Source organism: Anoplopoma fimbria, chromosome 13, assembly GCF_027596085.1.
Source record: "Anoplopoma fimbria isolate UVic2021 breed Golden Eagle Sablefish chromosome 13, Afim_UVic_2022, whole genome shotgun sequence".
Classification (NCBI taxonomy): domain Eukaryota; kingdom Metazoa; phylum Chordata; class Actinopteri; order Perciformes; family Anoplopomatidae; genus Anoplopoma; species Anoplopoma fimbria.
The window spans coordinates 6,782,828-6,797,721 of record NC_072461.1 but is presented as its reverse complement, the minus strand read 5'-3'; the positions used below and the strand labels follow the sequence as shown (position 1 = coordinate 6,797,721).

The following is a 14,894-nucleotide window of genomic DNA, read 5'->3' as shown; positions in this document are numbered from 1 at the left end:
TCAGGCTATTCTTCAGGAGAGGAGTATATATCACAGGGCCTTTATGTGCCATTTCTGTCTGAGTTTGGGGAACTGTCAGCAAAAGGAAAAATGAAACAGACCTGGAAGTGTGATCAAAAATACATAACTAAAAAAGTAGAAAGCTGTGTCAGGTTGGTTTTTCAATTCATCAAGTGCCTTCACCTCGGCACAAAAACAGCCAGCAATCTGATGTGTATTGATTTATATATGCTGGTGTTTTCATATTTTGTGAGCAATGCAGAATGTCTCCTTGCATTTTCTCTGGGTCATATGGAGCTGTCAATGAGTATCCCTGTTTACTGCTGACATAAAATACATTATAATGTACAATGTAATTAACTCTCTAATATCATACTATCTTCATCTGTCTCCGGTCAAACATCAACACCAGCTCTATATTTGAGTATTTTCTTTTTAGGCAAGAAAAACTGTGGACAGTGATGAGAGCAGGCTTTAAATGGGAAAAAAACCTTTTGCGGTGGATACAAGTCACACTCGGTGAATGCATTATTTAACATGTCTTATACAGAATATTTTCTTCATGTTTCATTTGCAGCATCCATCATCTCTGGAATAATCTCCAACCCGTTTGAAGGTACTTCAAGTGAGAAATGTCAGTTAAAGAGAAAATAGTCCCAACATGGCAGTGTTTTGAAATTTTAACGCTTTTAAATCAAATGGCAAAATTTATATTTTTTCACTTCTTTGCATCTCTAATATAAAATATGGGTGTGTGTTTGTAAGAGACGGAGCCAGAGGGAGAGACAAAATCTGACTCGTGCTTATTGTCCAATTTCCAAATACTAATACTTTTGTTAAGATGATATTAATTCACTCATTATTTCATGCTACGTCTGCCTGGAAGTTGCAGTCAACTGCAAGAAACACAGATGGAAAAAAAAAATATATTGTTTTTATAACACAACATCCTATAAATACCATTGAATCTATGGCTGTGGCAAGGCCATGCCTCTATCAAGTCTATCAAGCTCTCCTCAAATCCCACTGTAATAAACCAGCAAGAATAAACTCTGACAATGCAGAATTCAAAGACTACTACTAATAATCTGGTTGCATAATGCATGGTTATAATATGAATATGTATGATTGTATACTGATGTTATAGGATTGGTAATGTAGTCCCTGTTTTTAATGCTTCGTCTCTTAGTAACTTTGCATCACAGGCATATTTCAACCATGACAAAACCTCACAGCAACAATTGTTATGATTTTCATTTTCTTAAACTCATCGGGTTATTGGTCCTTTATGAGCTGAGTAAGTCCAGGAAAGCCATTCATAATTCATGACAGGCAATATTTGTAATAAGACAATGGTCTGAGGGCAAGAAAGCCACTTTGCTCCTCTCACTACACAAAGTGGGTGGAATAGGGAGATGTATGTGCCAGCAAGGAGCCTTTGGCAGTGGATGGTACACTCACCCACTTGTACTAGACTGAAAAAAAAAGCAGCAGAGCAAGTAAATGTTAAATAATACAGAACAGTGACTGAACATGTTGGCTCTGAGAGTATATCTGTGTGTTTGTGTGGTGAAATGCATGGATGTGCATGGTGGCAGACATTTTACTGAGAATCCAGCAGATGTTGGACTACATTTCCTGCTGAGCTCACATCACAACAGGGACACGAAAGCCACAAATTACAGCAAAGCAAGGACAGAGACTCATATTAAGGTCAAAATAAATCAAAGACGGGCCAAGAAGCTCATGATAACTCGTATCTCTCCTCAAAGTTTGGCTGAAAACCATTTTTTCTCACATGTACAGCTTTGCATGTGTGGTCTTTATATGTGCAACCATCAACTGACATAAAACTCTCTGACCTCAACCTATAAGACCAACATCTCATGGCCTGCATCAATGTGGTGACAGTTTAACCAGTTACAGTACATGCTTATGTTCCTTAAGATCTTCCTTAATGTACTGGATTACCTCCTCAACATCCCTCCTGTATTAGTTTCTGTTTTTTGAGTCCTTTGTTTGGAGAGTAGGGACGATAACAGAGACTGGAAACTGTTTCAGTTTAGGCACAAAACCTTCTTTGTTAAGGTTAAGACATGTTACACTTAGGCACCTCCTTGCACTCACTTAATTGCCTTCCATCGTCTAATCACTCTTGAGGCCTGCCCTATCCCCAATCTCCCTTTTTTCTCCTTCTGCCAAGTCTCGAAATTTTGGACCAGCTTCCAGTTTACATCTAACATCAGGGCCTACTGCATCTGGATGGGAGGTGCTCTCCGTGACAAATGACCTCACACATAACTCTGATAGAGAAAAGACAAGGTCCAAGTCATCTCTCTCTGTCTCCACATGTTTCCCTGCCCGTCTGTGTCCGTCTCTCAGTCCTTGTCTCTCTCCCTTGCTGAGAGAGAGAAAGAGAGAGATGTGATCATAAATCTTAACCACCAATCTTTACCATCTCCTGACACTTCATCTCAGAAACCTCTCTCCACTTGATGTCTGACTAAATTAGATTAAAAGACTGCTTTGTCAACCTTCCCGAAGAGGGAAGCGAGACTCCGGAAAACTAATTTGGGTTCCACTCACACACTAAAATGGAGGCCGACACTTCCATATTGTATAATGTGATAGCTTAAGCAATTTCCCACACCTACTGCAGATCTGATCTCATTGAACGAATGAATAAGTGATAATAAAGCAGATTCGTTCATCAATTTCCAAGGGATAACCATGTTGCTCTGCTGCTGCTGAATGTGTGAGCAGGCAGTTGACCTAACCTTGATAAACAAAAGGTTCATTGTTGTGAGTTTGTTTTGAAGTCATTCTGCTCTCTAGTGGGTCAAAAATCACTTAAAGGTCTCCTTAACACGTTCCAAGAGAGTGAAACCTTAAGACACATCATCGTAGTCCTCTGGCCAGCACAGTGAACTGACTTTAGTGTTTTTCCGTACTACACTTACATCGCTAAGTCTACAAACACACAAGAACTTGCTCGTACACAAATACCGACGCATACACACTCACAGACACACAATAACACCCCATCTTTCGCCCCCTCCCTGTCACGCCTCCAGACAAATTAGATTGTGATTGCTCTTTCTGAGGTCACTTTTAATTAAACTGAGATGAGAACATGACACATGGGATTAAGCCCCATCCTATCACTTCAAATTATGAATTCATAACTAATGCGGGAGCCTATTGCTTTCAACCATGACCTCCATATCATTTATGTATAAGAGCAAAAGGAACTCCACTAATTGTCTTCTTCTGCCGAGATAAAGAGCATGACAGGATGGGGTGGGGAAGTGTGTGTGTGTGTGTGTGTGGGAAGGGAATAGTTAAACACACATATGTAAGGAAATATATATGTTCTAATATATATCTATACATGTATAATGATTCAATGTAAGTTGTGCTATAGACCATTAAAACTGACTTGATTGACTCTGGGCTGTCAGAGTTTTTTAAAGCTAATATGATCAACTGTAACCTTGTGTGGATTTTGGCGGTCACTGTGGACAGAAGCATATGAACCTTTAGATAACCTGTTGTTTCATTGCAGCAGGGTCTGACACACAGCCCCGATCAGTCCTGGTTCTGGTTCTCCCGTGCCTTCAGCATGCCAAACAATACGGCCTTGGCCTCAACCAGTGTGGTGTCAGTGTTGGCTTAAGCGAGGCGAACTTCTACTCCTGGCAAGAGGTGGAGCCTGCAGCTGCCGGGCACAGAACCCTCCACCTCCCACCAGAGCTCGGACGGCAGGCGAAGGCGGAATTAATGCCAGATCTTGGTCTGTCTGCGGAGGGCTGGTAGCTGTCGGAGGATCTGCTGGAGTCTGAGCTGAAGGACTTTCTGGTGAACCTACATGATTTCTTATGTCCGGAGTGGAACCAGTGTAACTGATGACAAGCATTAAGAATAACTCTATAGAAACAGCCATTTCCATGATTTACTTATGTAGGTCATATAGAGGCACCAGTACTTAACTGAGACTGTTCCTCATCGTATCTTTAAAATTAAAGATATCGGTTGAGAAAATCTTGAACTTATTTCCCCATTACGTGGTAGAACTTGAGAACAAAAACCACCCTCCTTACCTCGGTGATAAAAGCCTTGGCAGTTGCTGGGCTCATGAACAGCACGGCCCTGCGTAGTGTATCCCTGTAGCGATGCAGCTCCTCCACGCGCATTGTTCTGAACAGACTTGTGATCATCATGTTGATATTAGATTCCACCTTCTGAAGGGAAACGTCCATTCCCTGCTGAGAGGTCCGGTCCAGGAAATCCTCAATACCACGGATATCTAGAAAAACACAGGAAGGGATAAACATGTGTATCGATATCTGGCTGTAGAGGAACATTCACATTCCCATGAAAGTATTGTGCAAAAATAACAAAACAAGGACAGGTAGAGAGATAGACATACACTTGCTCCCACACACAGATTTAGCAAAAACAATCAGACCATCACTGATCACTTTACACCATATTCACTGCTGTAGCTGATTGGTTGCCTCTCTGCATGAATAGGTTCAGTAAATATCTCAATTTATGAGCGCATACATACTTGCAGTGATTGCTTGCTATCAGTGCATTTGTATTACTAAAACGTTGTCCTTTGTATCAATCTGAGCTAAGGCTTTTGTTGTCAGCACAGTGCATCTGTCAGTGCTGAATGCCTTTGTCTTATAGAAACTTGAACATAAAAAAGCATTCTGTAGACTTGCCATCTCTTTGACACACAAACACAAGGACATGAAAACAAAAGCATATTGTGGTGACTCAGCCAAAGTGATAGCCATGTTTTTTTGCCATTTGGTCCATTGATGTAGATACTTAGGTCTATTGATATTGATATTGATAGACAACACTATCAATAACAAATGACAAATTCACTACCACTGTATAGAACCTGAGTGTGATTATCTGGCAGTAAAGTGATAGATAGATTACTACAGAAAATTGCATTTTATTTTGGGCTTTTAAACAAGTCCAAATTTTTGTTTCCCCTTTCTACTGAGAAGTGACGAGCTGCTTGGACTTAAACGGTGTGCAGTGGTCCCACATGCTGCTGTACTCTGCTCATCCAGGTATGGTCAACTGATTGCTGCATTGGCTGCACAGCATGGAGGATGCTCCCACTGTGACATACTGGGTGGTGCGTCACCCCTCATTGTACCGACACATTGTGCACACACAAGGCTCATTTAAATGAAGAGCCTGCAGTTATCATTTTTAAGAAAACTTGTAAGCCATTGTTTTACAGATGTTTTTTTTTGCTGAACACAAGAAAGTAGAGAGAGTAAAGAAGTACTGTAGCAAACTTGTGTAAAATATCTGTGTGTAGGATTTAGTGGCATCTAGCGAATTGCAACAGAATTAATACCCCTTTGCTCAACCCTTTCTGTCGAAGAACTACAATGGCCTTCAGGTAATATAACAAAGCAAAAGGCCCTCTCTGTGTGTGGTTTGTCCTTTGTGGGCAACTGTAGAAACATGGCGGTGCAACACGGCGGACTCCTTTAAGATAACCCGCTCTCTATGTAGATATGAAACGGTCATTTAACCTAACAAAAACAAAATCATTCTTAGATTTAGGTCATTGTGCATAAATAAAATCATAGCTATGAATTCTATATACCATTTATGCCAATAAACCCCTCAAAATCCTACACACTGGTCCATAAATTTGTGCAGATGATATCTGCTGAGATCTCTGGTGCGTGACCTGTCCCTTATTTTCTTTTAAAACAAGCTTCCATTTGGTTAAATCCTTAAAAAATATAATATTGCTATATCAGCTTTATTTGCTGTTAAATCAAAATGATGCCTGTAATTTGAAGATAACAAATTATACTGATGTTTATTGTCCCTTATGACTAAAAAACCTTGACAAGTTCACACTATACATGTATCTGTATTTTACAATTAAGGAATGCAAGAAAGTAGTGTGTTCAGAATCTTCTTAAATTTAAATCTCATGTTGGGCAACCTGATGTGACACCATTTAAACAACCATTTCTCCCAATCCAGATTGTTTTCAGTCTTGTTTGGATTCTTTAGTACTGTAGTTTTGTGACAAAAAAAACATCTGTGCTGTTACAGTAGAACATTGCCAGAAGTGTCCCATATTTGCTAAATCCACTAAACAGGTAATGCATATTCCTACCGGGAGAGGAAGAGAGCAAATAAGTCATGACACTGTGAAGAGTTTCAGATTAAAGCACCAAACCACTGTGAAATCTATATTATGACTTATTTTTGTATGATAACAAAACACAATGCTGGTGTCAGGTTTGTACTGCCTGGACTCTTTATTCTTAATGAGCTACATTGCAGGTCAAGGTAATCCTAATTAAGGCACTTTGGTTGAGACCACTGCTAATGATCTCGGATGACGTGTGTGTGTGTGTGTGTGTGTGTGTGTGTGTGTGTGTGTGTGTGTGTGTGTGTGTGTGTGTGTGTGTGTGTGTGTGTGTGTGTGTGTGCGTGAGTGTGGTTATGTAAAGTGGTTATGTAAAGCAACTACCTAATGATGTATTTGATATGGAAAACGGATGACACTGCCGTCATTGCCAGTGTCATGACTGAGCAATTAACTGGATTGATTAGACTTGTTAAGGGCCAGAGGGCTGAGGCGATGCTGTGATTGCATCAATGCCGAATTTTGGAGGTTTAACAACATATTAAGTGGAGAGACAGCATGCAACAGCATCGAATCAGACGGAGATTAATTTAGAAAGAAGACAAAAAAAAATCCTGTGCATACACATACACACATTCTAACGACACCAAGCAGGCTGTGAGCTGAGAAGGTTAAACAAGGACAGCGTGGGGGACATTTTGAAATGGTTTGTGTGCGTCAGATATCACACCGACACCTTATCCCACACTGAGAAGATAGAGAGGAAATGTTGTCAGTCTTTCCGCAACAACATGACACGGCGAGGAAGATGACCATGACCGCAAAGTTATTAATGTCTTTCAACTAATTTTCTTCTCACACTTTCCCTTTCCAAACATATACACAGCAACACATACATACAATACACACATACAAATGCAGCACTCCAGAGGACAACATCTGGGCACTGAATCTGTTTAAGAGGGTGTTGTAAATTGGAACAGACCCTCGTGTCTGTCTGCGTATATATATATGCACAAATTCAAATGTGTTTGTTTGGCCGTGTTGAACAGCATATGAGTGAGTGCAAATTCAGTGTATCCATGTAAACTCCCACAGTTAGTCACGACCTTGTTGTTGTATTTGTGTGTGAAGATAAAGAAGGTAGATGAGCAAACAGAGACATCGAGACGGCATCTTTAATGGCCAAACAACACCGCTCTAAACGGTGCCGGAGCACAGAGTTATCAAGCGATACAGATCTAATTACTCCTACTAATTAGTAGAAATAATAGTTTGGAGTAATTACTGTTTAACTATATTATCATTGGCAATGCAATCATCATCACCAGTGCTGTGACTCCTAATGAGCTAGATAACATGAATTAGTTGTAAAACAACAAATAAAAAAAAGCATACAAATGTCAGAGTACATGTAATATGGTGACACGTTCTCACACTCAACATGTCAAATACTGCAGATTGATCAGTGGCCCTACATGCTAAACTATGATGCTCTAGGTATCCCTCTAGCGCTAGTTTTCCATTTTTCAGTTAACGCTCATTACAGGCATACACTGTCTTTTCAAAATAATCTTTTCAAAGGGTACAACTAGATAAGGTTTAGGCAACTAAACTATTTGGTTAGGTTTAGGAAAAAAATGTGGTGTGGGTTAAAAAAAGTATGTTAAGTAAGTAAGTAAGCATGTGACCTAGTAACATCATGTAAACTACATAATGAACCGTAGTTACTTAAGGTAAGTAGTAACGATACGTAACTTTTCGGTTTCACATGGGACAAAAACACCGCTCTCCTAGGTGAAAATCCTGTGTGTGTGTTTGAAACATCCATTGCACCAGACCGCCACCCCAATCGGAATTCCTCGCTCTTTATGCTACATAACCCGACTTCTCCCTTTACTCCCCCATACCTACGGTGACGTATTGCCCTATTTGACAAGTTGGAAGTGAGAAGGGGCTAAAAATGCCTTGCGTAAGACTCATTTACTTACAGCTGTAGGAGCAAAAATCACAGTTCATACAGTGGGCAATAAACAGAGGTTAATTTTAATTATGCTTTTTTATAACCGACAAAAGCAATAAAATGTCTATGCTTTAGTATACCATGACTGTCGTTCATCCGAATAAAAGCTAAATCCCATTCACTTTGCTATACTCATCATTAAACACCACAGAAAACACAGTCAAAAGATGTATGATTGCACTAACACATACTGAACAAACATAAACACACAGTACATGTATCCTTTTAAGAGTCAAAGCACATATAGTTGTTCTTAAATCCCCATATCTATCAAGGCACAGTCACTGCCATTCAAATTCAATGGTGCCAAGCTATGTAAACATTTTACATTGTCTCTGACGTAGATGGGATGTCTGATTTATGTCCGCTATGTGTAGAAAGCTTTGTAAATCAACAGAATCAAAAAGCTTTTGTCAACAGAGCGAGAATAAATTAAATAATGTAGAGAACCCAAAGAGCAAAAACCTGGTTGCTTATTGTTATGCATGCTATGCCTATTCCTATTTTTATTTAACATTACAAACTAATTTGTGCCACTCCAGTTTTCAACAATGTGTTGTTAATAATTTGCTTGTGTGTCTGTCCACTTTGTCTTTGCTTTATGTCATGTCTGCCTATTCTAATGGCTGTATTATAGGCCTCTTTGTAACCTGGTACCTGTTTGTTTACCTGTCAGCCATTCTCTCTCTATCTGTCTGCTTAGCTGCTGACTGACTGGAGGGTCTCTCTGGCTTTATTTGCACTCATCAATCCTTTCTTCATACCAGCTCCAGGTTGTATAATATGTCTTATACATTTGCCTTGCTCCACTCTGTGAGGAGCTTCAAAAACAAACCCATACATTTCCCTCAATACAGCTCATTAAGCTCACTATATTAAACACTTAATGTATTTAAATGTATGATTTTGTCCAAATGTATTCGTAAATAACTTGTGCAAGCAATGATCTTTGATGTAAGATGTATATAGGCTATAAAAAATTACATTTATATAGTTAATTACAATAGAAAAAAATAGTCAGGGGATCCTGGCAATGTTGCCTGTAGCAACCTCAGATGTTCAGCTATAACTGAGATATTTAGTATTGAAATGTTTCATGACCACCACTAGGGGAAAAAAAAGAAAAAAGTAATTGACTTTCAAATGTAGACATATTCTGGTCCAATTTTACACATTACCAGTCAAAAGCATCCTCATTTCCTCCATCAGAGTTCGGTTGAAATCCTGCCTCCTGCCGTTCAAACGACAAGGCTTGAGCACGCACTCCCCACTGCTGAGCGGATCATTGGGTGTCAGCTGCTTTCCATCAAGGAACTTCAGAGCACCATAGCAGATAAAAAGACGGGTGAAATTGCCACCTACCTTGCCCGCCCAGGCAACCATCTTACCGAGAAGCATCCCTCTGGGAGACAGTACCGCTCCATTAACACCATGATCAACCATCATCTCAACATCTTTTTGCCCAAGTGGTCACCTCGCTCTTCCACTCCTCCCAAGTCGCCCATGCATAGACATACTGTGCTTTCCCCACAGTCCTACACGTCTTCATCCTCATCTAATGGAGACGACTGTATTACTGCTGCCATGCTATTCCCAGAGGCTAAAAAGTTCTTTACAACATTTTTAATAACAACTTTAACAGTATCAATATGACCATGAGTCACTTTTGTACTATTTGCCACTTCACATACTTCAAATTTTTTTTCTTCAAATCCATCAATTCTGTGTACTACAATGTTGGTTGTAAACTATATTTTTGCAAATATCCCTCTTTGTTAACTTTATTTTCCATAACAAAGAACAGTTAAATGACATGACATATTGTATACAAATGGGTTTATTGTACATGTTATTATGCAAATTTCCCCGCTGCGGGACTAATAAAGGATTATCTTATTATTTCTATAATTTTTTTATATTGTTGGGACCCAAATGTTTTATCTTTTGGTGTCAATAAAATAACTAACTTACTAAAATGGAGCGTTATCAATGCCCCTTTTGGTTGCCTTCTTAATGCACCTTCTCCCACCTGACAATATGCCACTGTAGATTATTGCTCTTCAAGTGTTATAGTGTGCAAGTGAAACCGAAAAGCATTTTGCAAAGAACACTCAATACAACCATAATTTTTCCATAATTCCTTGTAAAACAAGGTTGATGCTTGTAAGGTGCGATTCTCTGTGTGTCCCTTTCCACCATTTGTCAGACTTCCCTTCTTTCCCCCTCTATCCCATCTATCCTCCAAGTCCCTGGCTCAAAATGAAAGCTAGAGTTAATGTAGTGAAGCAGCCAACAGCATGCAGGGATTTTACCTGCATGTACCGACCAGCTCAGTGGTACTCTGTCTCTTTTCAGAAACCGCCACTCCACTCTCCCCTGCTTGCTTGCCCCTCAATCCTCTCTCTTCCCCTGACTCTTCATCTGAAACTTCCCTCCGTTTCCCTTGTTTGCTTTGCGTTCTCTCGGGCTGAATCTCATTTTGAGAGTGTGTAAAGTCCAACCTGTTTTTACACTCTGGAAGGCAGTTTCTGTATAATGTGTCATCTGTAATGCTTATCTCTTTCACACTTGAGACCTGAGTTTGCATCCCACCAACAGTGTTGTTGTTTTTCAACTCCAAAAGTGAATTTTAACCAAACCCTCACTCATAAAATTTGCAATTACCATGAACCTTCACTTAGGTTATCCAAGGGTTCTCAGTCATTACATTATTACATTACAGTCATTTAGCAGACGCTTTTATCCAAAGCGACTTACAATCAGTAGTATATTACATATCATTCACCCATTCACACACTGATGACAGGCTACCATGCAAGGTGCCACCATCAGACTCTAACTAACATTCATGCAACATCCAGTCCACACCGATGGCAAGCCTTCGGGAGCAACTTGGGGTGTGTCTTGCCCAAGGACACATCGACTGCCGAAGCCGGGTATCGAACCACCGATCCTCTGAATGGAGAACTACCTTGCTCTCCACTACGCCACAGCCGCCCCTCAGTCCTAATGATGTTGTCCTTTACAACTTGTTTACCTTTTTTTCCCCCCAATAAGTCAGCTTAGTGATTTGTTTATCCAGTGCATAATGTATTATGAAAGTAAGCTATAAGAGAAAAGATTAAAATCAGCCGCATCTCTTAATAATCCCTGGTCAAGACGATTTTAGGCCATTATGTAGCTTTAAATGGGGAAATCTAAATAAAGCATTTGTTGGAGTGTGCACTGAGGACACACCTTGAGATGGAGGTTATCAAAGGAGAAAACATTGAGATAAACTTTGCACTGTGGAGAAAATCAAATGGATAGTCCAGAAAGGAGGTGTTAACACATCTGGTATTAGAGGAGAATCCCATGAGTGTGGCGAAAGGGGTAAAAATCCAACATCTGCAAATGAGATTCAGCCGATGTAGCTCCCTGGTTGTCTGTCAGAGCCTCTTTTCTCCCAAGTTCACCCTGCTCTCCCTCTCTCTGATCAACTTGCGAGTCTTCCCCACCATCAAATAAAAAAAAAGCCAGACTTTGGGTTTGTACACTTTAACTCTACATCTGCTTTTTCAGTTTAAGACCTTTCTCCTTACCGGCTTTCTGCTCTGTTTCAACCCTCTTCTCCCTGCCTGAGGCATTTAAAGCCTGCACTTTTACTTTAGTTTGACAGCTATTTGGGAATAGCCACAAATAACTGGTTGTAACTTTGAAAAGAGGCAAGGTCCATCCGTCCGTACATTGCAACAGCTTGACTACCAGAACTACCAAGTTCTCCCAATGACTGGTGCTTGCTCTCCAGCAGGGAATGAAGCTTAATCGCATATTGTCCATATCATAAAGTACGTTTTTTTTTCTGCCACTGATTCTATTCGGCCATATATTAGTTTGACAAGTGGCAAGGCAGGATGAAGGAGGAGTGAAGTAACAACATGGGTCGAGACCAAAGGGGATGGCAGAGTGCAAAGTACAAATGTAATTTCAACAGATGCTAGTATATTGAAAAGTTTATGCCTGTATTATCTTTCTACATGCGTATTGGTATTGTTACAGCAGTGTCGAAATATTGGTATGGAGTAATACATTTCAGCAATGAAATAGAAGTTGGTATTTTTTTTAAGAGCTGCTGTCTACCTCCATTTTTAGTTTTTCCATTGACATGTAATATGATCGTAGATTTGCCAATGAATCGTTCTTTAGAAAGACTCTCGTTCAGTGCGTACCCCCTGAGCTTAGGAACAAGCTGGTAATGTTCTTGCATGTGAACCAAAAGAGTTGTTCATGAGTCTGTTTGCTAATGGCAGGTGAACCGGTAAATTTACCATCTAACCAAAGTAGTCACCCCCTAGAACTTTATATTTGATTATTTTACAACATTGAATAACAATAGATATACTTAGGATGTATTGACCTTGATGAATTGAATTTTTTTTTAAAAACTACTTAAAGGAACCATATTCACAACGAAGCCTCATTTTCAGAGAGGCATTATGTAAAGGATCTGTCTCTCTAACTATCTCCACCCTGTTCTGCTGTTGGACCAACATCCGTATGTCTTTGCTTTGTCTTTCCACTCAGCTTTTACCTCTGGCTATCCTTATCCCTGCCCCAGGCATTTCACTGTTGTATGGCTCAAAGGCAGTGGCTCTTGAAATATGGATTTAGCCTCAACTGGAACGCCGGCGTGTTTCCCGAAAGCCGGCCTGGAGAATTAAATCATCAGCTGAAGTTGTGGCTGAAAATGTTGAAGTACCCAGCTCTAGGGACCTGTACTTAAACTTAGGACGTTTACCTCCAAATAGGAAATAAAATGCTATAGGCCCTGAAGCATCGATAGTCTCCCCAACTATCTATTGCTCTCTAAATTGTCTATTCCTTCAGATCTAAGTGCCTATTGCCGTCCACCACTCATGCTTTATTTCCTTCCTTCTTTTCCTCTCTTTCACTCATTTTTTTTTCTTTCAAAGCCACAGACTTTGCATTCTCAGAGTCCCTGCAGAGAGTTTAACCAACACTTGATAAAAACCAACACTCTATATTAGGCTTGGCACCTTTTAGGTGTGCATCACCTTCACTATTTCCAATATCTTCTCCAGCATTTAGCCCCCCCCCCCCAGACACACAAACACATCCTCTTCTTTGACATTCACATACCCTATGTATCTAACCTCATCTCCACTTCCTCAGCTCCCTTATTTATTATTTTCTTCCTACGCTTATGACCTATATTGATCTTGACCGGCCCATGTCCTTGGCTGCTTTGACGCTGCTGAACTGCAAGTAACACTTGATGGTTATCACTCAATAATAGTAAAGGATTTTTTTAACAAGCACATTTTTGTCAAAAACAAGTGCTCTGGGATTCCAACACCCAATTGACCACTGGACTCATTGTATTCTGGTACCAATATCCACATATATAAAGCATTACCCTTTGAAAAGAAAAACTGAAAAACTGCTGAATTGAAACCATTTCAATCTGCAATGCCTCCAGTGGACATTTGATCTACGATGGAACCACAAAGACAATAGATGTTTAAATGGCCCTTGAGGCATAGGATTACTTGAGTATTGTATATCAAAATTGTGACAAAATTCAAGGTTTCATTCATGGGGTAGATGACCTCTCTCTCTCTCTCTCTCTGCTCTGACAGCAAATTATAAGGTTTACCACAGCCCAAACTTGAGAATTTCAGCGATCTGTCTGTCCGGTAAAACCTATAGTTTCTCATGTTTTGTTTTCGCAGGATTTTGCAGTACCTCCATTTATTCCTGTTAAATCTTCTTTCGTCAACTAGTACTCCTGGGTCACGTTTGTAAATGGTTTCACACCCTTTTCAGTAGTGTTTCTGTTTATCTGCTATCATGGCTGCCTTTTTATCTGCCCTACCAAATCTGCTATGCCTTTAGATCTCTGTCCCTACCCCCCTCTCTGCTTTGCTGTTTCTATTTTCCCTTATATATTCACATCTCTTTTATCTCTTTTTTCTCTCTTGCTCTCTGAATGATTTTACTCTAGAGGAGACGAAGTAAGACATGTCCTCCATGTATAAAGCTTGTAGACCTTTGGTGTTTGGCTCATGAGTGGTCCTGTTTGCCTCCATTCCTCTGAATCTGCCTTTATTATCAACTTTCCCACGTCTGTCTTGGCACGGCTTTTATGTATTTTTCACCTTCTCTTTCACCTCCCACCAGCTTTCCCCCCTGTGGCATCTCTGGGCTTCACTATTGTTAAAAAAAGATATCCATCTATGCATCCATCTCTCATCATCCCTTGTTATATTTCCCTTGTCTCTAGAAACAACTCCATACTCTACTCTCTCCTATTTTAAGTTAAGTTTAAACTATGAGAAAGCAGAATGTGCATATGACTACCGATGTCTCAGCTTTAAGAGATGTGTTACACAGGTGAAATTTAAAATGTTTTTGAAGAAGTAAGGGGAAGTGATCAATAACTTCATGTCATATTTAAAATCTTGGAAGTCAAGGCATTTGAGAAAAAAAAAAAATATCACAGAAATATCCTACCCCAAACGCTCCGCTGTTCTCTGTTGATTGTGTTTTCAATATAAAGACCTTAGTGACATCAAATGTACGCTGGGATTTTACCTAGGGTAAAACTTGGCGTCTTCTTTTTCAGGATCAATTTAAGATAAAAAAATCTGCTTTTCCATTCACCTCTTATTTAGCAACAGCCTATGAGAGCCTTTTGTCCTACATGCATGAAGCATTTATTTC

General features: G+C 39.9%; 1 protein-coding gene across 1 annotated transcript in view; it reads right to left on the bottom strand.

The window, feature by feature from the left end:
• Window positions 1-14,894, bottom strand: part of grid2 (glutamate receptor, ionotropic, delta 2) — a 442,237-nt gene that overhangs the window by 169,472 nt on the left and 257,871 nt on the right. Inside the window, exon 4 of the mRNA XM_054611388.1 lies at window positions 4,101-4,306. Within this exon, the coding sequence (XP_054467363.1) occupies window positions 4,101-4,306 (206 nt within the window). The remainder of the gene's footprint in view (window positions 1-4,100; window positions 4,307-14,894) is intronic.